The sequence below is a fragment of the Salvelinus alpinus genome, chromosome 9 (genome assembly GCF_045679555.1).
Source record: "Salvelinus alpinus chromosome 9, SLU_Salpinus.1, whole genome shotgun sequence".
Lineage (NCBI taxonomy): Eukaryota > Metazoa > Chordata > Actinopteri > Salmoniformes > Salmonidae > Salvelinus > Salvelinus alpinus.
The window spans coordinates 28,407,152-28,433,345 of record NC_092094.1 but is presented as its reverse complement, the minus strand read 5'-3'; the positions used below and the strand labels follow the sequence as shown (position 1 = coordinate 28,433,345).

The window sequence follows — 26,194 nt, the reverse complement described above, 5'->3', positions numbered from 1 at the left end:
CGAATTGCTGCAAAGAAACCACTACTAAATTACACCAGTAAGAAGAGACTTGCTCGGGCCAAGAAACACGAGCAATGTACATTAGACCGGTGGAAATTTGTCCTTTGGTCTGGAGTCCAAATTTTAGATTTTTGGTTCTAACTGCCATGTCTTTGTGAGATGCGATGTGGGTGAACAGATGATCTCCGCATGTGTATTTCCCACCGTAAAACATGGAGGTGTTATGGTGTGGGAGTGCTTTGCTGGTGATACTGTCTGTGATTTATATAGAACTCAAGGCACACTTAACCAGCATGGCTACCACAGCATTCTCCAGCGATACGCCATCTCATCTGGTTTTGGCTTAGTGGGACTATCATTTGTTTTTCAACAGGACAATGACCCAACACACCTCCAGGCTGTGTTAGGGCTATTTTACCAAGAAGGAGAGTGATGTAGTGCTGCATCAGATGACCTGGCCTCCACAATCCCCCAACCTCAACCCAATTGAGATGGTTTGGGATGAGTCGGACCGCAGAGTGAAGGAAAAGCAGCCAAGAAGTGCTCAGCATATGTGGGAACTCCTTCAAGACTGTTGGAAAAGCATTCCAGGTGAAGCTGGTTGAGTGAATGCCAAGAATGTGCAAAGCTGTCATCAAGGCAAAGGGTGGCTACTTGAAGAATCTCCAATATAAAATATATTTTGATTTGTTTAAAATTTGGTTACTACATTATTCCATATGTGTAAATGTCATAGTTTTGATGTCTTCACTATCATTCTACGATGTAGAAAATAGTACAAATCAAGAAAAACCCTTGAGTGAGTAGGTGTTCTTGTCACGTTCGTCATAATGAATGGACCAAGGCGCAGCGTGCGTAGAGTTCCACATATTTTAATAAATCAAAACTCACCAAACAAAACAAACAAACGAAACGTGACGTTCTGGGCTGCTCACAGGCAGCTACTCAAAAACAAGATCCCACAATGCACAAAGGGGAATGGCTGCCTAAATATGATCCCCAATCAGAGACAACGATAAACAGCTGCTTCTGATTGGGAACCATACCAGGCCAACATAGATGATTAAACACCTAGATAACCCACCCTAGTCATTGTCACGCCCCAACCACCATCGAGAATAAACAGCTCTCTATGGTCAGGGCGTGACAGTTCTAAAACTTTTGACTGGTAGTGTAGATAGTTAGGTAAAGATCAGACTACACAGTGCAACCATTTTGCTCACATATGCGGCTAAATATTTTGCTGTGCGACCTGGAATTTTAATTGAGGAGCACTCGCAACCGTATCCGTGCCCTCCACGACGGGGCCTTCTCTGGCTTCGAGGGCTTGATAAGTCTGGACCTGCAGCAGAACCGAATCTCAGTGTTGGAGGAGGGTGTGTTCCTGGGCCTGACCCGCCTCGCCACCCTCCTGCTGCAGCACAACCGTCTGGGCACGCTCAGCGAGGAGGCGCTCATCCCCATGCCAGCCCTGCGCTACCTGCGTCTCCATGACAACCCCTGGACTTGCCGCTGCACACTCAACAGTCTGGGTGGCACCCTGCAGGTGCCCAGCAACCATAATCTGGGGAACCACGGCAGGTGGGTGGGACTGGAACATGTCACAGGGTTCAACAAATGTGTCCCATATGACGTCAGTTGGTATTGGTAGAAATTAGTGCACTATACTTCATATGAAGGACAGCGGAGGGTTGCAGGTTGACAGTGTCTGATATGATGGGATTCAGCTGCTTTCCCTGCTGAGAGGGAGAGAGGGCAGGAGAGAGGGGGAAAGACGGAGTAGGGAGAGAGCGAGTGACTGGGAAAGAGAGAAAGTGGACAGAATCTTAACAAATGACGACATCAAAGTAACTGTCCAGTGAAAATCTCACTTTTAAAAGTTCATATTCTGTTAACTTATACACAAATAATGTTGTTGACTCATTCTATACTCGTGTTTGTGGCCAAAGCATACATTTGAGAAAAAAACATAAAAATGCTTCCTATTTCCTTATAGAGGATGACGTCATCCTCCTGAGGAGAATGAGCTGGCCAATCAGCGGTCTACTTGCATGAATATTTTTAATGACTGGTACACGCCCACACCATTCTGTTGTTCAAATCAAATTTTATTTGTCACAAACACATGTTTAGAAGGACACATGTTTAGTTGGGATACACCTACACCATTCCAACACAGAAAGCTGCATTTTAACATAGTTAATTAGTCTTTTCTGGAAGGAAACTATTTCACTCATATTGTAATTAATTATAGGTCCTATTTCATAGAAATCTAGAACCACTGGAGAGTTACTTTGAAGCGTCACAATTATTAAATTGCAATATCTGGAATATTGTTTGATTTACATTCCTGCATTTAGCTTATTTAGGTTACAGTGTGTGACAGTAAATTCAGTTAACAGCATGAAGTCAATGTGTGTGGGAGATAAATAACTAATAAATAACTCTCACATTGACCTGGTGACTTACGTATACCACAGACCCCTCGCAAGCCAAGTAGTCAAGTCTAGGACCAAAAGGCTCCTTTTATGGCTGCATCCCGCTACCGGGATCGATATGACAACAGCCAGTGAAAGTGCAGGGCGCCAAATTCAAACAACAGAAATCTCAGAATTAAAATTCCTCAAACATACATGTGTCTTATATAATTTTAAAGGTAATCTTGTTGTTAATCCCACCAAAGTGTCCGATTTCAAATATGCTTTTCAGCGAAAGCACTACAAACGATTATGTTAGGTCACCACCAAACCACAATAAGCACAGCCATTTTCCAGCGAAAGATAGCTTTCAAAAAAAGCAGAAATAGAGATAAAATTAATCACTAACCTTTGATTATCTTCATCAGATGACACTCATAGGACTTCATGTTACACAATACATGCATGTTTTGTTTGATAAAGTTCATATTTATAACAAAGAATCTGAGTTTACATTGGCGCGTTACATTCACTAGTTCCAAAAACATCAAGTGATTTTGCATAGCCACATCGTTTCAACAGAAATACTCATCATAAATGTAGATGATAATTTTTTTATTTATTTTATTTTACCGTTATTTTACCAGGTAAGTTGACTGAGAACACGTTCTCATTTGCAGCAACGACCTGGGGAATAGTTACAGGGGAGAGGAGGGGGATGAATGAGCCAATTGTAAACTGGGGATTATTAGGTGACCGTGATGGTTGAGGGCCAGATTGGGAATTTAGCCAGGACACCGGGGTTAACACCCCTACTCTTACGATAAGTGCCATGGGATCTTTAATGACCTCAGAGAGTCAGGACACCCGTTTAACGTCCCATCCGAAAGACGGCACCCTACACAGAGCAGTGTCCCCAATCACTGCCCTGGGGCTTACAAGTTATACACATGGAATTATAGATATACCTCTCCTTAATGCAACCGCTGCGTCAGATTTCAAAAAAACTTTACAGAAAAAGCAAATCATGCAATAATCTGAGACGGAGCTCAGAACAATAGCCAAATTAGCCGCCATGTTGGGGTCAACAGAAACCAGAAAATACATGATAAATGTTTCCTTACCTTTGATGAACTTCATCAGAATGCAGTCCTAGGAATCCCAGGTCCACAATAAATACTTGATTTGTTCGATAATGTCCGTTATTTATGTCCAATTAGCTACTTTGGTTAGCGCTTTTGGTAAACAATTCCAAAGTCACAAAGCGCGTCCACTATAACGTGACGAAATGTCCAAAAGTTCCGTAACAGTCAGTAGAAACATGTCAAACGATGTACTGAATCAATCTTTAGAATGTTGTTAACATACATCTTGAATAACGTTCCAACCGGAGAATTAGATTGACTTCAGATGAGCGGTGGAACGGAGGTCCTCCTCATGTGAACGCGCATGTGAAAGCATGGTAAGCTCGTGGCAGTGATTACTCATTCCTGTCTCCTTCGGCCCCCCTTCACATTAGAGTCATCAGACAAAGTTCTATTGACTGTTAACATCTAGTGGAAGCCGTAGGAAGTGAAAACTCATCAATATCTCGCTGTAATTTCAATGAGAGCTTGTTTGAAAATCTGCCACCTCAGAAAGAATTCAAACAGGAAGTGGAACTTCTCAGGTTTTTGCCTGCCATATGAGTTCTGTTATACTCACAGACATAATTCAAACAGTTTTAGAAACTTCAGAGTGTTTTCTATCCAATATGAATAATAATATGCATATATTAGCAACTGGGACTGAGGAGCAGGCAGTTTACTATGGGCACCTCTGTGCACCTTTCATCCAAGCTACTCAATACTGCCCCTGCAGCATAAGAAGTTAACAGCTTCTACCCCCAAGCCATAAGACTGCTGAACAATGAATCAAACGGCCACCGGACTATTACATTGACCCCTCCCTCCTACATTGACCCCTACCTACATGTACAAATTACCTCTAACCTGTACCCCCGCACACTGACTCGGTACCGGTACCCCCTGTATATAGCCTCATTATTGTTATTTTATTGTGTTACTCCTTATTATTTATTACTTTAGTTTATTTAGTAAATATTTTCTTAACTCTTCTTGAACTGCACTGTTGGTTAAGGGCTTGTAAGTAAGCATTTCACGGTAAGGTCTACACTTGTATTCGGCACATGTGACAAATAAAGTTTGATTTGATTTGAAATACAGTGTTGTACTCTATCATTTATGGGCTTGTTGACTTTGAACCAAGTTCAAAGATGCTTTTCATATAAACGTCCTTAAATATTCCTCACAACCTGCGATTTGTTTGTCAGTGCGTGTTTATCTGCATTTGCACTCTAGTATATGATTTAAAATAAACAACACACATCTGGAAACATCCTAATGTTTCTGCTGATACTTTTCTCTTCTCTGTCTCTCTCTTTGTATCCCTCTCTTTCCCAGGTGAATGCAGAAACCTACAGGAGCTGAACCTGTCAGAGTGTTTCAACATTAAAGTGAGTAATGGCCAGGTCTACTCACGGGTACAAACTACCCTCTTATCTTATCTTCCAGAAGTGAAATAAAACCCAACTGTAGAACAGAAGGGAAAAGATTCAGCAAATCTCCCTCATCTTTAGTTGATATGCTTTTCATGAATTCTCTCCATAGCAGTGATGGAATGGCACTGTTCTGAAGCTCATCACCACTCATAAAGAGAGAGTTGAAGTCAGATTATGAAATCAGGGCTCGGGTGGAGGGTGGAGTTGCTTCTCGTATATTGTGATTTACAGTTACGACTCATCTCTACTGATTACACAACATTCTTTAAATAACATAAAATGCTATGGATAATATGAACATTTTCTACATTAAACATTTTGTCAACATACAGTGCCTTCACTTCAGAAAGTATTCACACCTATTGACTTTTTCCACATTTTATTGTGTTACAGCCTGAATTTAAAATGTATTAAATTGAGATGTTGTGTCACTGGCCTACACACAATGCCCCATAATTTCAAAGTGTAAATTATGTTTTAAGAAATGTTTACAAATTAATACAAAATATAAAGCTGAAATGTCTTGAGTTAATAAGTATTCAACCCCTTTTTTATGGCAGTGGTGTGTATTCATGGGTACCAAGGGAAGCCAGGCTTCCCCAAATATTTGACCAATAAAAACCAACAATTATATAATCACTTATCTTTCTGTGTTTTCATAATTTTCCATCAATTCGCAAGTGGCTGAATCTCACTGAAGAAATCATCTGAGCGAGGTAAACAGCGCCTCTCTCTCTCAGTATGTGTAGCCCATGTGTCTGATGCTGTCTGGGCTAAAAGAGTATGACATATTGCGGCCGTAGCGTTTGATTGATTGATGCCAGCAAGCATTTGGCTTCCCTTGATAAACAAATGATAAAATGATGAGCCAATCAGCATTGCGCTAAGCTTGACTGTGGGTTGTCCTGGTGCTGCAAAACGGCCCCAAGTGAGGCCAGTTTGGATTTCACATCACATCCTAAGCAAAACATCATTTTCGTTTCTGGTCTGCTTGTGTTGATGTCCTGCAGTAACTAGCTTGCTAAATTGTCCCTTTCCTAAGCCATGGATGGAGATGAGGATTTGGACTTGTGGTTTTGACTTAATTCTCTGGACAGGCCAATGATTATGACAGCAATTCTGATCTAACCATAAATGAATATGGTGTGCCACTGGCCTGAAACGATTGAAGTTCAATATGTAGCCTGGCCCTTTTAGACTCACGTTAATTAGCTAGCTAACTTACCTGGTTCATTGTTGCCCATGCAAGGAAGTTAGGCTATCAAGCATTTTAGCATTTTATAGAACAAACAACACAATTATCTTGGCTTCCACAGTGATTTTACCCACGCACCGCTACTGTGTTATGGCAAGCCTAAATAAGTTCAGGAGTAGAAATTTGCTTAGCAAATCACAAAATATGTTGCATGGACTACGTTGCATGATTTTTGAATGACTATCTCATCTCTGTACCCCACACATACACTTAGCTGCTATAGACCACCAAGTGCTAACAGTCAGTATCTCGATAAAATGTGTGAAATGCTTGATAATGTATGTGATATCAACAGAGAGGTATATTTTCTGAGTTATTTAAATATTGACTGGCTTTCATCAAGCTCCCCACTCAAGAAAAAGCTTAAAACTGTAATCAGTCAACCTACCAGGGTAGTTACAAACAGCACATGCAATGAAATCCTCACCATGTATTGATCACATCTTTACTAATGTTGCAGAAATTGGCTTTAAAACAGTATCCAGATCCATCAGATATAACAAAATATTAGCCACATCTAGGAAAACCAAAGTTCCAAAGGCAGGGCCTAATATAGTGTATAAGAGGTCCTACAATAAGTTTTGTATTGATTCCTATGACAACTTGGATGGAAAATTACTGAGGATAATGGCGGACGATATTGCCACTCCTATTTGCCATATCTTCAATCAGAGCCTACTAGAAAGTGTGTGCCCTTGGGCTTGGAGGGAAGCTCAAGCAATTCCGTTACCCAAGAATAATAAAAGGCCCCTTTACTGGCTCAAATAGCCGACCAATCAGCCTGTTACCAACCCTTAGTAAACTTTAGGAAAAAATTGTGTTTGACCAGATAATACTATTTTAGAATTAACAAATTGACAACAGACTTTCAGCACGCTTACAGGGAAGAACATTCAACAAGCACAGCACTTACACAAATGACTGATGATTGGCTGAGAGAAATTGATAATAAAAAGATTGTGGGAGCTGTTTTGTTAGACTTCATTGGGGCTTTTGACATTATTGATCGTAGTCTGCTGCTGGAAAAACGTATGTGTTATAGCTTTACACCTCCTGCTATATGGTGAATAAAGAGTTACCTGTCTAATAAAACACAGAGGGTGTTCTTTAATGGAAGCCTGGACCAACATAATCCAGGTAGAATCAGGAATTCTCCAGAGCAGCTGTCTAGGCCCCTTACTTTTTTCAATCTTTACTAATGACATGGTACTGGCCTTGAGTAAAGCCAGTGTGTCTATGTATGCGGATGACTCAACACTTTACACGTCAGCTAATACAGGGAGTGAAATCACTGCAACGCTTAACAAAGAGCTGCAGTTCGTTTCAGAGTGGGTGACAAGGAATAAGTTATTCCTAAATATTTCAAAAACTAAAAGCATTATCTTAGGGACAAATCATTCACTAAACCTCAACTAAATATTGTAATAAATAATGTGAATCAAATCAAATCAAAGTTTATTTGTCACATGCGCCGAATACAACAGGTGTAGACCTTACAGTGAAATGCTTACTTACAAGCTCTAACCAATAGTGCAAAAAATGTATTAGGTGAACAATAGGTAAGTAAAGAAATAAAACAACAGTAAAAAGACAGGCTATATACAGTAGCACTGGTTGGTCGGCCCAATTGAGGTAGTATGTACATGAATGTATAGTTAAAGTGACTATGCATATATGATAAACAGAGAGTAGCAGCAGCGTAAAAAGAGGGGTTGGGGGGGGCACATAATGCAAATAATCCGGGTAGCCATTTGATTACCTGTTCAGGAGTCTTATGGCTTTGGGGGTAAAAACTGTTGAGAAGCCTTTTTGTCCTAGACTTGGCACTCCGGTACCGCTTGCCATGCGGTAGTAGAGAGAACAGTCTATGACTGGAGTGGCTGGGGTCTTTGACAATTTTTAGGGCAGCCTGTTGTAGAGGTCCTGGGTGGCAGGCAGCTTAGCCCCAGTGATGTACTGGGCCGTACGCTTTGTCGTGCCCTCTTCACGACTGTCTTGGTGTGTTTGGACCATTCTAGTTTGTTGTTGATGTGGACACCAAGGAACTTGAAGCTCTCAACCTGCTCCACTACAGCCCCGTCGATGAGAATGGGGGCGTGCTCGGTCCTCCTTTTCCTGTAGTCCACAATCATCTCCTTAGTCTTGGTTATGTTGAGGGATAGGTTGTTATTCTGGCACCACCCGGTCAGGTCTCTGACCTCCTCCCTATAGGCAGTCTCGTCGTTGTCGGTGATCAGGCTTTCTACTGTTGTGTCGTCTGCAACTTAATGATGGTGTTGGAGTCGTGCCTGGCCATGCAGTCGTGGGTGAACAGGGAGTACAGGAGGGGACTGAGCACGCACCCCTGGGGAGCTCCAGTGTTGAAAATTTAGCAAGTTGTGACTAACCTGCTTGGATTTTAAATTGTCATGGTCAAAACATGTTGATACAACAGTAGCTAAGATGGGGATAAGTCTTCTATAATAAATAGCTGCTCTGCCTTCTTAACAACACTATCAACAAGGAAGGTCCTACAGGCGCTAGTTTTGTCGCACCTGGACTGCTGTTCAGTTGTGTGGTCAGGTGCCACAGAGAGGGACCTCGGAAAATTACAATTGGCCCAGAACAGGGCAGCATGGCTGGCCTTTAAATGTACACGGAGAGCTAACATTAATAATATGCATGCAAATCTCTCATGGCTCAAAGTGGAGGAGAGATTGACTTCATCACTACTTGTTTTTATAAGAAGTGTTTACATGCTGAATGCACCGAGGTGTCTGTTTAAACTACTGGCACACAGCTCAGACACCCATGCATACCCCACAAGTCATACCACCAGAGGTCTCTTCACAATCCCCAAGTCAACAGACTATGGGAGGCGCACAGTACTACATAGAGCCATGACTACATGGAATTCTACTCCACATCAGACAACTGATGCAAGCAGTAGAATATATATAAAAAATATGATGCAAGCAAAAAATATATATATAAAAAATACACCTTATGGAACAGCGGGGACTGTGAAGAGACACACACACACACACACACACACACACACACACACACACACACACACACACACACACACACACACACACACACACACACACACACACACACACACACACACACACACACACACACACAGGAACAGACATGCATATGCACACACGCTAGAACATGCACACGTACAGTACGAGTCAAAAGTTTGGACACACCTACTCATTCCAGGATTTTTCTTTATTTTTACTATTTTCTCAATTGTAGAATAATAGTGAAGACATCAAAACTATGAAATAACACATATGGAATCATGTAGTAACCAAAAAAGTGTTAAAGTGTTAAACAAATCCAAATATATCTTCAAAGTAGCCACCCTTTGCCTTGATGACAGTTTTGCACACTCTTGGCATTCTCTCAACCAGCTTCATGAGGTAGTCACCTGGAATGTATTTCAATTAACAGGTGTTGTCACGATCGTTATAATGAGTGGACCAAGATGCAGCGTGGTATGGTTCCATCCTCTTTATTATGAAGTGAAACTCAAAGAAAACAATGAATGCAAACCGAAACGTGAAGCTGCTATAGTGCTCACAGGCAACTATACATAGTCAAGATCCCACAAAGCACAAAGGGGAAATGGCTGCCTAAATATGATCCCCAATCAGAGACAACGACAAACAGCTGCCTCTGATTGGGAACCATACCAGGCCAACATAGAAACATAATCACCTAGATGACCCACCCTAGTCACACCCCGAACTAACCAACATAGAGAATAAAAAGCTCTCTATGGTCAGGGCGTGACAGGTGTGCCTTGTTAAAAGTTAATTTGTGGAATTTATTTCCTTCTTAATACGTTTGAGACAATCAGTTGTGTTGTGACAAGGTAGGGGTGGTATACCGAAGATAGCCCAATTTGGTAAAATACCAAGTCCTTATTGTGGCAAGAACAGCTCAAATAAGCAAAGAGAAATGACAGTCCATCATTACTTTAAGACATGAAGTAGAGTCAATCACGACAATTGCAATAACTTTTTAAGTTTCTTCAAATGCAGTCGCAAAAATCATCAAGCGCTATGATGAAACTGGCTCTCAAGAGGACCGCCACAGAAAGGAAGACCCAGAGTTACCTCTGCTGCAGAGCATAAGTTCATTAGAGTTACAAGATTCAGAAATTGCAGTCCAAATAAATGCTTCACAGAGTTCAAGTAACAGATGCATCTCAACATCAACTGTTCAGAGGTCAAATTGTTGCAAAGAAACCACAGGACACCAATAAGAAGAAGAGACTTGCTTAGGCCAAGAAATACAAGTAATGGGCATTATACCGGTCGAAACCTGTCCTTTGATCTGATGAGTCTAAATCTTAGATTTTTGGTTCCAACCACTGTGTCTTTGTGAGATGCAGAGTAGGTGAACAGATGATCTCCGCATGTGGGGTTCCCACCATGAAGCATGGGGGAGGAGGTGTGATGGTGTGGTGGCGCTTTGCTGGTGACACTGTCAGTGATTTATTTAGAATTCAAGGCACAGTTAACCACCATGGCTACCACAGCATTCTGCTGCGATACGCCATCCCATCTGGTTTGCTCTTAGTGGGACTATCATTTGTTTTTCAACAGTACAATGACCCAAAACACTCCTCCAGGTTGTGTAAGGGCTATTTGAGCAAGGAGAGTGATTGAGTGCTGCATCAGATGATCTGGCCTTCACAATCACTCGACCTCAACCCAATTGAGATGGTTTGGGATGAATTGGACCACAGAGTGTGAAGGAAAAGCAACCAACAAGTGTTCAGCATATGTGGGAACTCATTCAAGATTGTTGGAAAAGCATTCCAGGTGAAGCTGGTTGAGAGAATGCCAAGAGTATGCAGAGCTGTCATCAAGGCAAAGGGTGGCTACTTTGAGAATCTAAAATATAAAATAGTGAAGAGGCGACTCCGGGATGCTAGCCTTCTAGGCAGGGTTCCTCTGTCCAGTGTCTGTGTTCTTTTGCCCATCTTAATCTTTTATTTTTATTGGCCAGTCTGAGATATGGCTTTTTCTTTGCAACTCTGCCTAGAAGGCCAGCATCCCATAGCCACCTCTTCCCTGTTGACGTTGAGTCTGGTGTTTTGCAGGTACTATTTAATGAAGCTGCCAATTGAGGACTTGTGAGGCGTCTGTTTCTCAAACTAATGTACTTGTCCTCCTGCTCAATTGTGCACCGGGGCCTCCCACTCCTCTTTCTATTCTGGTTAGAGACAGTTTGCTCTCTTCTGTGAAGGGAGTAGTACACAGCATTGTACGAGATTTTCAGTTTCTTGTCAATTTCTCCCGTGGAATAGCCTTCATTTCTCAGAACAAGAATTGACTGACGAGTTTCAGGAGAAAGTTATTTGTTTCTGGCCATTTTGAACCTGTAATCGAACCCACAAATGCTTATGCTCCAGATACTCAACTAGTCTAAAGAAGGGCAGTTTTATTGCTTCTTTAGAATTAATTAGAACAACAGTTTTCAGCTGTGCTAACATAATTGCAAAAGGGTTTTCTAATGATCAGTGAGCTTTTAAAATTATAAACTTGAATTAGCTAACACAACGTGCCATTGGAACATAGGAGGGATGGTTGCTGATAATGGACCTCTGTACGGCTATGCAGATATTCCATAAAAAATCTGCCGTTTCCAGCTAAAATAGTCATTTACAACATTAACAATATCTACACTGCATTTCTGATCAATTTGATATTATTTTAATGGTCAAAAAAATTGCTTTTCTTTCAAAAACATGGACATTTGTAAGTGAACCCAAACTTTTGAACTGTAGTGTATGTAAATTAGATATTTATGTATTTCATTTTCAATAAATGTGAGAAAAAAAATCTGAAAACGTGTTTTCCCTTTGCATTATGGAGTATTGCGTGTGTATGGGTGAGATAAAAATATATATATATTTAATCCGGCTGTAATACAACAAAATGTGGAATAAGTCAAGGGGTACCAGGCTCATCTAGGTGGTTGCAGCTGTTGGTGATTTTCTTTACATGCCTTTGGCCACAGCTGAGTAACATGAAAAATATATTGTTGTTAGTTTAGTGGTCTTGTTTGTTTTTAGATTTGATTGGATAACACTGTCTATGAGACGTATAAAGAACTCCGAGGGCTCATTTGTAATGTGCTATGAGCTGTTATGCATGCTTATATAGTCATATAATGCTATAATATGTGTGATATGTGATTGGACCAGAGGCACTATAAATGTAAAATACAGAGATGGTTTGAATAAAATGTAACCTTGTGTTGTCCTTCACCAGGATGAGATGGTGTGTATGATTCTAGAAGGCTGCCCCACTCTGCTCTACCTGAACCTGTCCTTCTCATATGTGGCCAACGGGACTCTCAGAGAGCTCTCCAGGTAAACACCCATAGACCACAGCTACTCCAGTGATGGAAAATGTTTCCCATTTCATTAGAACACAAGGTAGAACACGACCGGTATAATGTCCATTGCTCGTGTTTCTTGGCCTAAGCAAGTCTCTTCTTATTATTGGTGTCCTGTGGTTTCTTTGCAACAATTCGACCATGAAGGCCTGATTAACGCAGTCTCCTCTGAACAGCTGATGTTGAGATGTATCTGTTACTTGAACTCTGTGAAGCATTTATTTGGGCTGCAGTTATTATTTAATGTCCCAAACACCTGTTGGGTTAATGTCAGTTGCTGCTTTTACCACCTCTTGTCCGCAAAGCCGTTATAAGGGCCTGTTATTGTTCCCTCTGTGCTGAAGTACCCATTGGCCCAAGCAGACAGAGCCTGTACTCTGTCTATCTCTGTCTGTGCCTGTCTGTCTGTCTCTTTCCCTCTCTCTCTCTCGCTCTCTTGCTCTCATCTCCTAATCTAAACCATTTGGGTCTCTCTCTCTCATCTCCTAATCTTAACCATTTGTATCTTTCTCTCTCTCATCTCCTAATCTTAACCATTTGTATCTTTCTCTCTCTCATCTCCTAATCTTAACCATTTGGATCTTTCTCTCTCTCATCTCCTAATCTTAACCATTTGGGTCTTTCTCTCTCTCATCTCCTAATCTTAACCATTTGTATCTTTCTCTCTCTCATCTCCTAATCTTAACCATTTGTATCTTTCTCTCTCTCATCTCCTAATCTTAACCATTTGTATCTTTCTCTCTCTCATCTCCTAATCTTAACCATTTGTATCTTTCTCTCTCTCATCTCCTAATCTTAACCATTTGTATCTTTCTCTCTCTCATCTCCTAATCTTAACCATTTGGGTCTTTCTCTCTCTCATCTCCTAATCTAAACAATTTGGGTCTCTCTCTCATCTCCTAATCTAAACCATTTTGGTCTTTCTCTCTCTCATCTCCTAATCTTATCCATTTGGGTCTTTCTCTCTCTCATCTCCTAATCTTAACCATTTGGGTCTTTCTCTCTCTCATCTCCTAATCTTAACCATTTGGGTCTCTCATCTCCTAATCTTAACCATTTGGGTCTCTCATCTCCTAATCTTAACCATTTGGGTCTCTCATCTCCTAATCTTAACCATTTGGGTCTCTCTCTCTCATCTCCTAATCTTAACCATTTGGGTCTTTCTCTCTCTCATCTCCTAATCTAAACCATTTGGGTCTCTCTCTCATCTCCTAATCTAAACCATTTGGGTCTTTCTCTCTCTCATCTCCTAATCTTAACCATTTGGGTCTTTCACTCTCATCTCCTAATCTTAACCATTTGGGTCTCTCATCTCCTAATCTTAACCATTTGGGTCTCTCATCTCCTAATCTTAACCATTTGGGTCTTTCTCTCTCATCTCCTAATCTAAACCATTTGGGTCTTTCTCTGTCATCTCCTAATCTTATCCATTTGGGTCTCTCTCATCTCCTAATCTTAACCATTTGGGTCTCTCTCTCTCTCATCTCCTAATCTAAACCATTTGGGTCTCTCATCTCCTAATCTAAACCATTTGGGTCTCTCATCTCCTAATCTAAACCATTTGGGTCTTTCTCTCTCTCATCTCCTAATCTTAACCATTTGGGTCTTTCTCTCTCTCATCTCCTAATCTTAACCATTTGGGTCTCTCTCTCTCATCTCCTAATCTAAACCATTTGGGTCTCTCATCTCCTAATCTCCTAATCTTAACCATTTGGGTCTCTCTCTCTCATCTCCTAATCTAAACCATTTGGGTCTCTCATCTCCTAATCTCCTAATCTAAACCATTTGGGTCTCTCTCTCTCTCATCTCCTAATCTAAACCATTTGGGTCTCTCTCTCTCTCATCTCCTAATCTTAACCATTTGGGTCTCTCTCTCTCTCTCATTTCCTAATCTTAACCATTTGGGTCTTTCTCTCTCTCTAACTCTCATCTCCTAATCTAAACCATTTGGGTCTCTCCCCCTCTCTCTTTCTCTCTCTTCTGAATGGAAAATAGTCACTTAAATCCCAGGTCATAGCTATTACTCATGTCATAATCAGTTAGGATTACCCAATACCCAGTGATGTAGTGGGATGATGTGGCACGACGAAACAGAAATACTGAGAGGAACAGAGAGAGAAATAGAGAAACCAAATGTGTGTGAGTCATGTGCGCATGCAGGACCTTGACCATGTTCCTTTGTATCCAATGAATGTTACACCTGAAAGCAATTCCATAGGCCGCTCTCTCTCTATGGCAGTTCCCTTCTCTCCTCCTCTCTGTCTCTTTGTCCATCCTTCATCTTTTCTGTTCTTGTGGGATTTCTCTTGATTAACAATGTCTAAACTTAGGTTTCGAAAGAAAAGATTCTCCCAATCAAATGCCACAGTCAATTGACAACTCTGCCTACCTCACGTCTCACCAACCCTCTCAACCCCTTTCCTGACATCCTACCTTGGTCGTTCAACTGCTGCAACCCGGCCAGATGTCAAATAATCATTCATATCCTCACTATCCAACCCCCACACCTTCACAAACTGAAGATTGTGAGAAGACTTGAACTAGTGAAATCAGGCCGATAACAGACTGCAGGTGCTCCAGTATGGATATGAGGCTAATACACAGCCAGTTGTTGCCCAGTACTGCTCACATATTGATCTTAAACTCCCTCTGTCTGTCCAGGAGCTGTCTGAACCTGCAGTTCCTGAGTCTAGCATGCTGCCGTAGGTTCACTGATAAAGGCTTACAGTACCTGGCCTCAGGGAAGGGCTGCCACAAGCTCATCCACCTTGACCTCTCTGGCTGCACTCAGGTCAGTTCCTATCTGTTTGTCTCCTCTTCTATCTGCTTCAACTATATCCAGATCAGTTTGTGTGCTCCTCTCTTTTCCAACACGTATGGGTCCTATGTTGCCCGGCTGTACTGAAGTCAATTTGTGTGCTCCTCTCATTTACAAGTCTGTAGGTTGATACTGGGATTTGAGAGAGGTTCTCTCTCTGACTCTAAGAGAGAAGGAGGTGGCTACAGCTAACACACTGGTTTTAGATTGCAACAGTCACCAGAGCCAGCATTGGTCCAACTCCAGCTTGTTGAGTGGTTGAGAGAGAGAGAGAGAGAGAGAGAGAGAGAGAGAGAGAGAGAGAGAGAGAGAGAGAGAGAGAGAGAGAGAGAGAGAGAGAGAGAGAGAGAGAGAGAGAGAGAGAGAGAGAGAGAGAGAGAGAGAGAGAGAGAGAGAGAGAGAGAGAGAGAGAGAGAGAGAGAGAGAGAGAGAGAGAGAGAGAGAGAGAGAGAGAGAGAGAGAGAGAGAGAGAGAGAGAGAGAGAGAGAGAGAGAGAGAGAGAACAACTTGTTTGTTTTAAATTACAAACTGTACACACTGGCCCTCTCCATCTCTCTCTCACCCACCTACTCTCTAATGTACTCTGTGTGTGGTGTTTTGTCCCAGCAGATCTCAGTGGAAGGTTTCAGGTACATAGCAGCGGGCTGCCCTCAGCTCCAGCAGATAGTCTTCAATGACCTGCCTACTCTGTCAGACAGCTGTGTGCTGGTATGTATGGAGCTACCAGACAACTAATTTAGGCTCTGGACAAAATTATTGCTATCAATAGGGAGTAAGACCATATTTTTAACCTCCATTGGCTACCTGTCATTAATGAGTGAATGGACCTCTGCCTGTCACTTAGTCTGGTTTCTTCCAATAGGAGCTGGCCTCTAAGTGTCACTCTCTGTCTGCCATCTCCCTATGGGACACGCCCCATCTCTCAGACTCCGCCTTCAAAGCCATCGCTGAGGTGGCCAACCTCACCAAGTTCAGTGTTGATGGTGAGTGTGTGTGCGTGTCATGTTCCATGTCTATTTATTAGTGTTCTTTATTTGTCTTGGCAACAATCATTGTGGTGAGTATCATTGCCATGGTGACGTCTACAGGGGCTCTGATTGGGTGACTGAGTGAGGCGCTAGGCCTCATTTCATGTGATTGGTCTGTGACATCAAACCATGATGTAGCAGCCAGCAGGTCATGTAGTTGGTCAACCCTGAAACTTTTGCTATCCTCTAACTCTTGGTCTTATACAGTGCTGTATCTGGCACAAGTCACTGTTAAGTGATTAGCCAATCATTATAGCTCTTCAGCCAAAGGAGATGGTCAGTTTGTTTCTGAGGATGTGATTAGTCATGTAAGACAAATGGTTCAGGGGCAGTATCAACACACACACTTTGTTTGTTATGGTGCGTGTTATGACAGTTGTCCGTGTGTTTTTGTAGGTAACAGTCGTATGTCAGACATCAGTTGGAGGGCTCTGTGTCGTAGCTCTCCAGGCCTTACGAGACTCCATGCTGCTGACTGCCCTAGAATGACTGACTCCAGCCTAAAGTCTATGGGCACCCTCAAAAACCTGGTCTACCTCAACATCTCACACTGCAGCAGGTGTGTGTGTGTGTGCGCGTGTGTTCTGTCTCTCTACGTTAGATGATATCGGGCTGCGCTACCTGACTTCCCGTGTGTGTTCGTAGGGTGAGTGACATGGGGCTGCGCTACCTGACTGAGGGGCCTTCTGCCTCTAAACTGAGGGAGCTGAATCTGAGCAACTGCAGCCGCATCAACAACTTAGCTATCATGAGGGTGGCTCAAAAGTAAGGTCATATAAAAACTCACACACACGCACACACAGACATGCACACACACACACGCATATATAACACACAAGTACTGTACACACTGACAGACTGGCATGGTGTGTGTGTGTACAGGTGCAGTAAGCTGAACCACCTGAGTGTGTCTTACTGTGATAACCTGTCTAATTCTGGTCTGGAGTGGCTCAGTAGCTGTTCCGCTCTCCTCTCTCTGGACATCAGTGGCTGCAACATCATGGACCAGGTAATGCCCCCATACGTTGCCGTGTAGGTGTGTCGTATTACAGTTAGCTATCTAAAACACTCCAACAACACAACTTATGTTTTCAGGGGCTGATTGCTCTAGGTGGGAACCCTGGCCTGAAGAAGCTGGTTGCCTCTGAGTGTTTATGGATCACTGACATTGGCATAGAGGTACTGTTTACTTTGTCTTCTGCAGTTTGAACAGTACCTTTTGACTGTCTGTGACACCTCATTGAAAGAGTGTTAAAGGAATTCACTTCTTAAAGTAACCCTCCTCCTCTTCTCTCCTGCTCTCCCTGTGAAAGCAGAAGTTCTGCAGGCAGGCGAGAGGTCTGGAGTATATGGACGTGTCTCACTGTGTAGCTCTATCTGACCAGGCCATCAAGGCTCTGTCCTTCTACTGCAGGACTATAGTCACATTACGCATGCCTGGCTGCCCAAAGGTATTCACACACACACAAACAAACAATATTACCAAAATATCTTGCCTATTGTCTATGCACTTCCTCTATCAGATGACAGACCTGGCGGTACAGTACCTGACAGTAGGGTGTCACTTCCTGAGAGAGCTGGACGTGAGTGGCTGTGTTCTGCTGACCGATTGCACACCACGCTTCCTACAGACAGGCTGCCCACAGCTCAACACCATCAACATGGTCTACTGCAGGGGAATATCCAAGTAAGACACGCATACACACACTTCAACTGAAATGTCCAGAAACTAAAGATGTAACACTGGGAGCACAGTCACTGTGTGTGTGTGTGTGTGTGTGAGCGTAGGCAGGCGGCTCTGAGGCTCCAGCCCTGTGTTGAGAAGTGGGAGCACAGTAACGATGATGCCCCCTACTGGTTCGGCTATGACAGTCTTGGCCAGCTGCTACAGCCAATCGGACGACCCGACAAGATCCAGGACACCTGGGAGGAAGAGGAGCCAACACCAAGAAACAACAAAAAGAGGATTTGATAAAGGCCTGTGGAGAGGACTACGAATACACAGCATGAATACACACACAGTCCATGCAGACAAACAAACAAACGCACAATGACTTAGTTTATACAGTACACACACACCACCTCACAATCTAAGGTAAATCAAATCCCTAACACATACACTGCACCTTACATTAACTCTAGCTCAGATATCAAGCAACAGAAAGGAATGGCCAAAGATGAATAACCAGAAAATTATATATTTTGTATCTGAGAAATAATGCAGTATATACATGTATGCAGTATATACATTTATGCAGTATATACAGTATATACATTTATGCAGTATACACATGTATGCAGTATATACATTTATGCAGTATATACAATATATACATGTATGCAGTATATACATTTATGCAGTATATACAGTATATACATTTATGCAGTATATACATTTATGCAGTTTATACAGTATATACATTTATGCAGTATATACATTTATGCAGTTTATACAGTATATACATTTATGCAAAGCTTCTGCATCATACTGTTTCATCTGAGTGGGAGAAAGGTCAAAGCGTTCTTCTATGCATTGCAACACAAGACAGATGATTGAATTTCATAATTACATCATAAAGCAAAAAATTTTAGCTTGGAAATAATCATAAAAAAATAAATGTCCTCGATATGATTCGATTTTTTTGTCAATGTCAACACTTTTCCCATTTTTTTTTTTATTCACAGTAAATTGATCCCCCCAAACCTATTTTGTACATTTTGCAGTTTCCACCCTGTGGTAAGAAAGTGTTAAGAGTTTTGACTGTTGCACACACACTAACCACAGCAGTCTCTGAACTTCTCAAAAGTCCAGTTAGACTTCAAGCTCAATACCTGACTGAATATGTGAGACCTGAATGTTGTTCAGTGTTTCAATCTAAGAGCTCTGCTGATGACCACAAAGACAAAGACTGAACTAGCCTGTCTGCCAGCATGCCACTATATTTCTGCTTGAGCCCTCTCATGACAACAACAGTTGGCTAAAGCAGAAACATGACTGAGTTACCTCTACTAACCATGATCATGTGCTACAACTGTATATAGACATATAATATAGCCTGCAGTTTCCGTTATCACATATGTAGCATAGCCTTTACTTTCGGGCATGATATTCACTTCTAGAACAATAGATTGAGAACAAAAATCAATTGTAGACCGTTTGCTTGGGTAAGAAATTGACACGCTTGATAAAGATGAGCAATAACAATTGTAGGGAAAGGGGGATACCTTGTCAGTATTACAACTGAATGCCTTCAACTGAAATGTGTCTTCCGCATTTAACCCAACCCCTCTGAATCAGAGGTACGGGGGGCTGCCTTAATCGACATGCACGTCTTCGGCGCCAGGGGAACAACGGGTTAACTACCTTGCTCAGGGTCAAAACAACAGATTTTTCCTTGTCATAAAATAAATCAAATACTGAGCTATATTGTATGTTATATTTTGGGGGGAAATTAATATGTTATATTAATACAATTTCTCAGAGAAAGAGATTTTGTTTAACAAGTAATAGTTTTCCTCTAATAGTTTTCCTCAAAAGGGTAGGGGTCAAAATTATTGACACCTCTTATGAATAAAGTAGTGAAAAGTTTAGTATTTGGTGCCATATTCCTAGCACGCAATGACTACATCAAGCTTGTGACTCAACAATCTTGTTGGATGCATTTGCAGTTCGTTTTGGTTGTGTTTCAGATTAGTTTGTGCTCAGAAGAAATTAATGGTAAATAATGTGTCATTTTGGAGTCACTTTTATTATAATTAAGAATAGAATGTTTCTAAACACTTCTACATTAAATGTGGATGCTACCATGATTACAGATAATCCTGAATGAATCGTGAACATTTATGACTATTTGAATTTATTATGGATCTCTATTAGCTCTTCATGGGGTCCAGCAAAATTAAGTCAGTTATACAATATTTATAACATTACAATACATTCACAGATTTCACAACACACTGTGTGCCCTCAGGCCCCTACTCCACCACTACCACATATCTACAGTACTAAATCCATGTGTATGTATAGTGCGTATGTTATCGCGTGTGTGTGTGTGTGTGCCAATGTTTGTTGCTTCACTGTCCCCGCTGTTCAATAAGGTGGTTTTTTTAATCAGTTTTTTAAATCTAATTTTACTGCTTGTGTCAGTTACTTGATGTGGAATAGAGTTCCATGTAGTCATGGCTCTATGTAGCACTGTGTGCCTCCCATAGTCTGTTCTGGACTGTGAAGAGACCTCTTGTGGCATGTCTTGTGGGGTATGCATGGGTGTCCGAGCTGTGTGCCAGTAGTTTAGACAGACAGCTTGGTGCATTCAACATGTCAATACCTCTCATAAATAAAAGTAGCGATGAAGTCAATCTCTCCTCCACTTCAACCAGGAGAGATTGACATTATTAATATTAGCTCTCTGTGTACATCCAAGGGCCAGCCGTGCTGCCCTGTTCTAATCCAACTGCAATTTTCCTAAGTCCTTTTTTGTGGCACCTGACCACACGACTGAACAGTAGTCAAGGTGCGACAAAACTAGGGCCTGTAGGACCTGCCTTGTTGATAGCGTTGTTAAGAAGGCAGAGCATCGCTTTATTATAGACAGACTTCTCCCCATCTTAGCTACTACTGCATCAATATGTTTTGACCATGACAGTTTACAATCTAGGGTTACTCCAAGCAGTTTAGTCATCTCATCTTGCTCAATTTCCACATTATTTATTACAAGATTTAGTTGAGGTTTAGGGTTTAGTGAGTGTTTTGTTCCAAATACACTGCTTTTAGTTTTATAAATATTTAGGGCTAACTTATGCCACCCACTCGGAAACTAACTGCAGCTCTTTGTTGAGCGTTGCAGTCATTTCAGTTGAGGTAGTAGCTGACGTGTATAATGTTGAGTCATCCGCATACATAGACACTCTGGCTTTATTCAAAGTTAGTGGCATGTCTGACTGGGTCAGAGGTATAACATTGGAGACAGAGAAATAAAGATCAGAGACGATTCAGATAGATGACCAGATATGGCTCATCCTATTGAGCGTTGTATACCCAGTACATCCACCCAAAATGTTAGATTTTGTTTACCTTGCTCAGAGTGGAGTTCTGTGCTGCCACTGTCTCCTATGTACGCATCAATGTTTCCACTGTTGGACAACACCTTCAGGAAGCCATTATTAGAACCATCAGTCAAGTGTCAAAGTTGAAAGATTTTATGGTACATTCATGTTAATCACCTTAACACAATTTTACTTTCAAGTGTAGCACGGAGTATTGGCCCACTTACCTGCAATTATATCTCCAGTCTCATTCCTCGCTATGGCATCACCTGTATGACAAAGAAACATAAACGTGAGATGCTGTTCCACCCAGTGAGCTAACAGGCTAATGGTTTCCATGTCCTCAAGGAGAACAGACAGGCTGTATCTCAGAGGAACTCACCATAAATGATGTCCGACATCCTCTTCTCCTGGCTTCTCACCTTTCTGTTTATCGCTCTTCCTTCTCAAATGTTTTCTTTGTCAGATGTTCCTCTCCTTCTTTCACTCTTAACCTTGATTTATCTAAGCAGGGACTCAGGCCATCTACAACTTAATCATCTTGTTTACACCAAGTTCTGTAAAACATTTACAGTGCCTTTAGAAAGTATTCATCCCTTGACTTTTTGTTGTGATACAAAGTGGGATTACTCTGTCGAAGTGGAACAACTTAAAAAAAAATTATATTCATGTGAAATAAAACACAAATATCTTGATTAGATAAGTATTTAACCAGTCAATACATGCTAGAATCACCTTTGGCTTCGATTACAGCTGTCTGAGTTTTTCAGAATAAGTCTCTAAGAGCTTTGCACACCTGAATTGTACAATATTTACCCATTTATTATAATTTTTTATTCTTCAAGCTCTGTCAAATTGGTTGTTGATCATTGCTAGACAGCCATTGTCAAGTCTTGCTATAGATTTAAGCTAATTTAAATCAAAACTAACTAGGCCACTCAGGAACATTCAATGTCATCTTGGGAAGCAACTCCAGTCTATATTTGGCCTTGTGTTTTAAGTAATTGTCCTGCTGAAAGGTGAATTAATCTCCCAGTGTCTGGTGGAAAGCAGACTGAAGCAGGTTTTCCATTAGGATTTTGCCTGTGCTTAGCTCCAAATCCTGAAAAACTCTGCAGTCCTTAACGATTACAAGCATACCCAGAACATGATGCAGCCACCACTATGCTTGAAAATATGAAGAGTGGTACTCAGTAATGTATTCTATTGAATTTACCCCAAACATAACACTTTATTTTCAGGAAAAAAAGTTAATTGCTTTACCACATTTCTTGCAGTGCCTTGTTGCAAACTGGATGCATGTTTCTGAATATTTTTATTCTGTACAGGCATCCTTCTTTTCACTCAATTAGGTTAGTATTGTGGAGTAACTACAATGTTGTTAATCTATTCTCAGTTTTGGCCTATCACAGCCATTAAACTCCCAAATGTTTTAAAGTCACCAACCATTGGACTCATGGTATCACGAATCCCGTTTCCTGAGTCTGTTTTTTGCCTGTGTTCTGTCCTGGAGTGTTTTTCCGGCGTCCTGGAACGCACCCTGTCTGGTTGCCGGGCAATGTAGCCAGTTGGGAGAGTTCTGATTACCCGCACCTGTATCCCATCAGCTATCTGCACACCTGGTCCTGATCATCATCTCTCCTCTTCTTAAGCCCGGACCTGACATCCATTCCCTGCCGGATCGTTAGCCATGAACAGTATGTTGTGCCCACGAACCAGCCTCCAGTTGATAGAGTTTGTTTTGTTTTGTTTTGTTTTGTTGTTTTGTACGTCTTGCTTGCCTTTAACTTACCTCCGTTTGTTCTGTCTACAGCCATTCACCCGGAACCCATATCCCATCCCTGTCTGCTCGTCGCCAGTTTTTGTTTATCCCTTGGATCTGCCTATCCACTCCCATCTACACACCTCCGCTGCCCGCTCCGCCACCTGGAACTATCTACCTCCACGTTCTCATTTATTAATAAATACTCACCATCTTCATACTCACCTTGTCCTGGTCTGCTTCTGGGTCCAATTTTGGTAAACCCTGACACATGGTGAAATCCCTGAGCGATGTCCTTCCTCTCCAGCAACTGAGTTAGGAAGGACGCCTTTATCTTTGTAGTGACTATGACTAGGTGTATTGATACACCATCCAAAGTGTAATTAGTAACTTCACCATGCTCAAAGGGATGTCTGCTTTTAAAAAATTACCTATCACCAATAGGTGCCCTTCTTTGCGAGGCATTGGAAAACCTCCCTGGTCTTTGTGGTTAAATCGGCATTTGAAATTCACAGTTTGGCTGAGTGACTTTACAGATTATTGTATGTGTGGGGTACAGAGAGGAGGTAGTCATAAAAAAAACATGTTAAACACTATTATTGCACACAGAGTGAGTCCATGCAACTTATGTGACTTAAGCACATTTTTACTCCTGAACTTATTTAGGCTTGCCATAACAAAAGGGTTGAGTACTTGACCAAAGACATTTCAGCTTTTCATGAATTTATAAACATTTATAAAAACATAATTTAAACTTTGACAGTTTAGGGTATTGTGTGTAGATCAGTGACACAAAATCTCAATTTAATCCAGTGTGAATATTTTCTGAAGGCACTTCTATTCTCAGAATAATTGTAGTTCCTTACCAGGTGTCACGGCTGTCGTAAGAACGGGACCAACGCGCAGCGGATGTTGAGTTCCACATATTTAATTCAAAGAGAAACTTAAACAAAACAAAATATATCAATAAACGAACAACTAAACGTGACTACGTGGTGCACATGCACAAACACAAAACAATATCCCACAAATGTAGGTGGGGAAAAAGCCTACCTAAATATGATCCCCAATTAGAGGCAACGATTACCAGCTGCCTCTAATTGGGAACCACACGAACCACCAACCCAGACCACGGGTCCGGCCATGGAGCCGGGTAGAACGCCTTGCCCGGACTGGGCATCGGCGCAGAGGAGGACCCCGGCCATGGAGCTGGGTTCGACGCCGCACACGGACTGGGCACCGGCGCCGAGGAAGGCTCCGGCCATGGAGCTGAGTTGGCCGCCGTGCCTGGACTGGGCATCGACGCAGAGGAAGGCTCCGGCCTTGGAGCTGGACTGGACGCCGTGCCCGGACTGGATCCCGACGCAGAGGAAGGCTCCGGCCTTGGAGCGGGACTGGATGCCGTGCCTGGACTGGGCACCGGCGCAGAGGAAGGCTCCGGCCTTGGAGCGGGACTGGACGCCGTGCCTGGACTGGACATCGGCGCAGAGGAAGGCTCCGGCCTTGGAGCGGGCCTGGACGCCGTGCCTGGACTGGGCACCGGCACAGAGGAAGGCTCCGGCCTTGGAGCGGGACTGGACGCCGTGCCTGGACATCAGCGCAGAGGAAGACTCCCGCCCTGGAACAGGACTGGACGCCTTGCCTGGAAGCTCCGGACCGTTGACCGTCGCTGGCTTTCCGGACCGTTGACCGTCGCTGGGAACTCGGGAAAAACGAGCTATGACTGGGAAAATACATTTTGAACTTTCATCCAACTCGGAATTGTAAATCGGGAACTCTGCCTCTTTCTAGAGCTAGGACCTGAAGATCACTGACGTCATCATGATTCAACCTTTTTTTTTGGTGCTTTCAAGTTCCCAGTCTTGAAAGCACAATAAATCCAGAGAATGCCAGACTTTGATGACAAAGTATGATGACAGAATTCACAGACAGTGCCACCTTCCTGTTCAAGTGAGCACAGCACAACAAGGTGAGTCCAAAAATGTGAGTCCAACAATGTCTTGTATGCTGCTGCATAAATGATGTAATACGCCAGGGAGATATATATACTGTAGCTAAGAAAGTAATACTAAGTGTATGTTGTGTAGTAAGCTGTTAGTAGACCATGTGCCTCACCATAATAATTTGGTCTATTTTCACCTCTTAATTTCGCCTACTGTTCTGACTTGGTGGTGCACATGTAGCCTGCAACCTGTTTTTGAGAAATGTAATCATCGAGTATTGTAAGAGCTTTCATTGTCTGCTTATATGACCCCTTTATTTATCCTATGGTTCTGACTTGGTGTACAGGGAGAACACTGTAAGAATGGCCCATGTTCTGAGTTCTGTCACTGTACATTTCAAAAGTGCTGAACAAATAGTTATATTGACTACGTCCATCCTAGCTCGCTCATTAATGTCTTAATTGAAATTACAGATTGCCTCTTATCCACGTGTTGTCCCCTTATGCCATAGTTTGCACATCTCAAATGTAGTAGAAACCACATTTGTTTAAGCAAGTCAGCCATATCAGCTATGTTTTTTTTTAAAGGCAGTAAATGAGGCTGAATGAACTATTTAGCTGCCAGACAATGCTCTGCTGATAGCCAGCTGTAGCAGTGGTAAGGTGTTGGGACTGCTGTTGAGACTCTGCTGTTGGGACAGCTTTATGTAGGCCCAAACAGTTTGTGGGCACCGTTTGTCACCGTTATAGTGCAATTCATGTATTGTTTAGTGTTGTGTAGTGTAGCTTTGCTGGCATGCATCCCACAATTTCTTTTTTTGCCCCACCAAGATTTACACGCTAAAATCGGCACTGTATAGTAGGGTATTTGAATCAGAAGAGTAATAGGTATACTTCATTTCCTGGGCTTAGTTCCAACATGTTTGTATAGAAAGTCAAGAGACTGAACACATCAAAA

At 42.1% G+C, this 26,194-nt stretch overlaps 1 protein-coding gene across 1 annotated transcript in view; it reads left to right on the top strand.

Annotated features, from left to right (window-relative positions):
* The window catches only part of fbxl13 (F-box and leucine-rich repeat protein 13), a 45,465-nt gene extending 21,920 nt beyond the window's left edge, over positions 1-23,545 (top strand). Inside the window, exons 7-19 of the mRNA XM_071416610.1 lie at positions 4,880-4,932; positions 12,514-12,614; positions 15,302-15,431; positions 16,068-16,166; positions 16,321-16,441; positions 16,883-17,045; positions 17,132-17,251; positions 17,369-17,495; positions 17,582-17,665; positions 17,803-17,937; positions 18,010-18,173; positions 18,275-23,229; positions 23,346-23,545. Of these exons, the coding sequence (XP_071272711.1) occupies positions 4,880-4,932; positions 12,514-12,614; positions 15,302-15,431; positions 16,068-16,166; positions 16,321-16,441; positions 16,883-17,045; positions 17,132-17,251; positions 17,369-17,495; positions 17,582-17,665; positions 17,803-17,937; positions 18,010-18,173; positions 18,275-18,458 (1,481 nt within the window). The 3' untranslated portion in view covers positions 18,459-23,229; positions 23,346-23,545. The remainder of the gene's footprint in view (positions 1-4,879; positions 4,933-12,513; positions 12,615-15,301; positions 15,432-16,067; positions 16,167-16,320; positions 16,442-16,882; positions 17,046-17,131; positions 17,252-17,368; positions 17,496-17,581; positions 17,666-17,802; positions 17,938-18,009; positions 18,174-18,274; positions 23,230-23,345) is intronic.
* Positions 23,546-26,194: the final 2,649 nt, after the last annotated feature.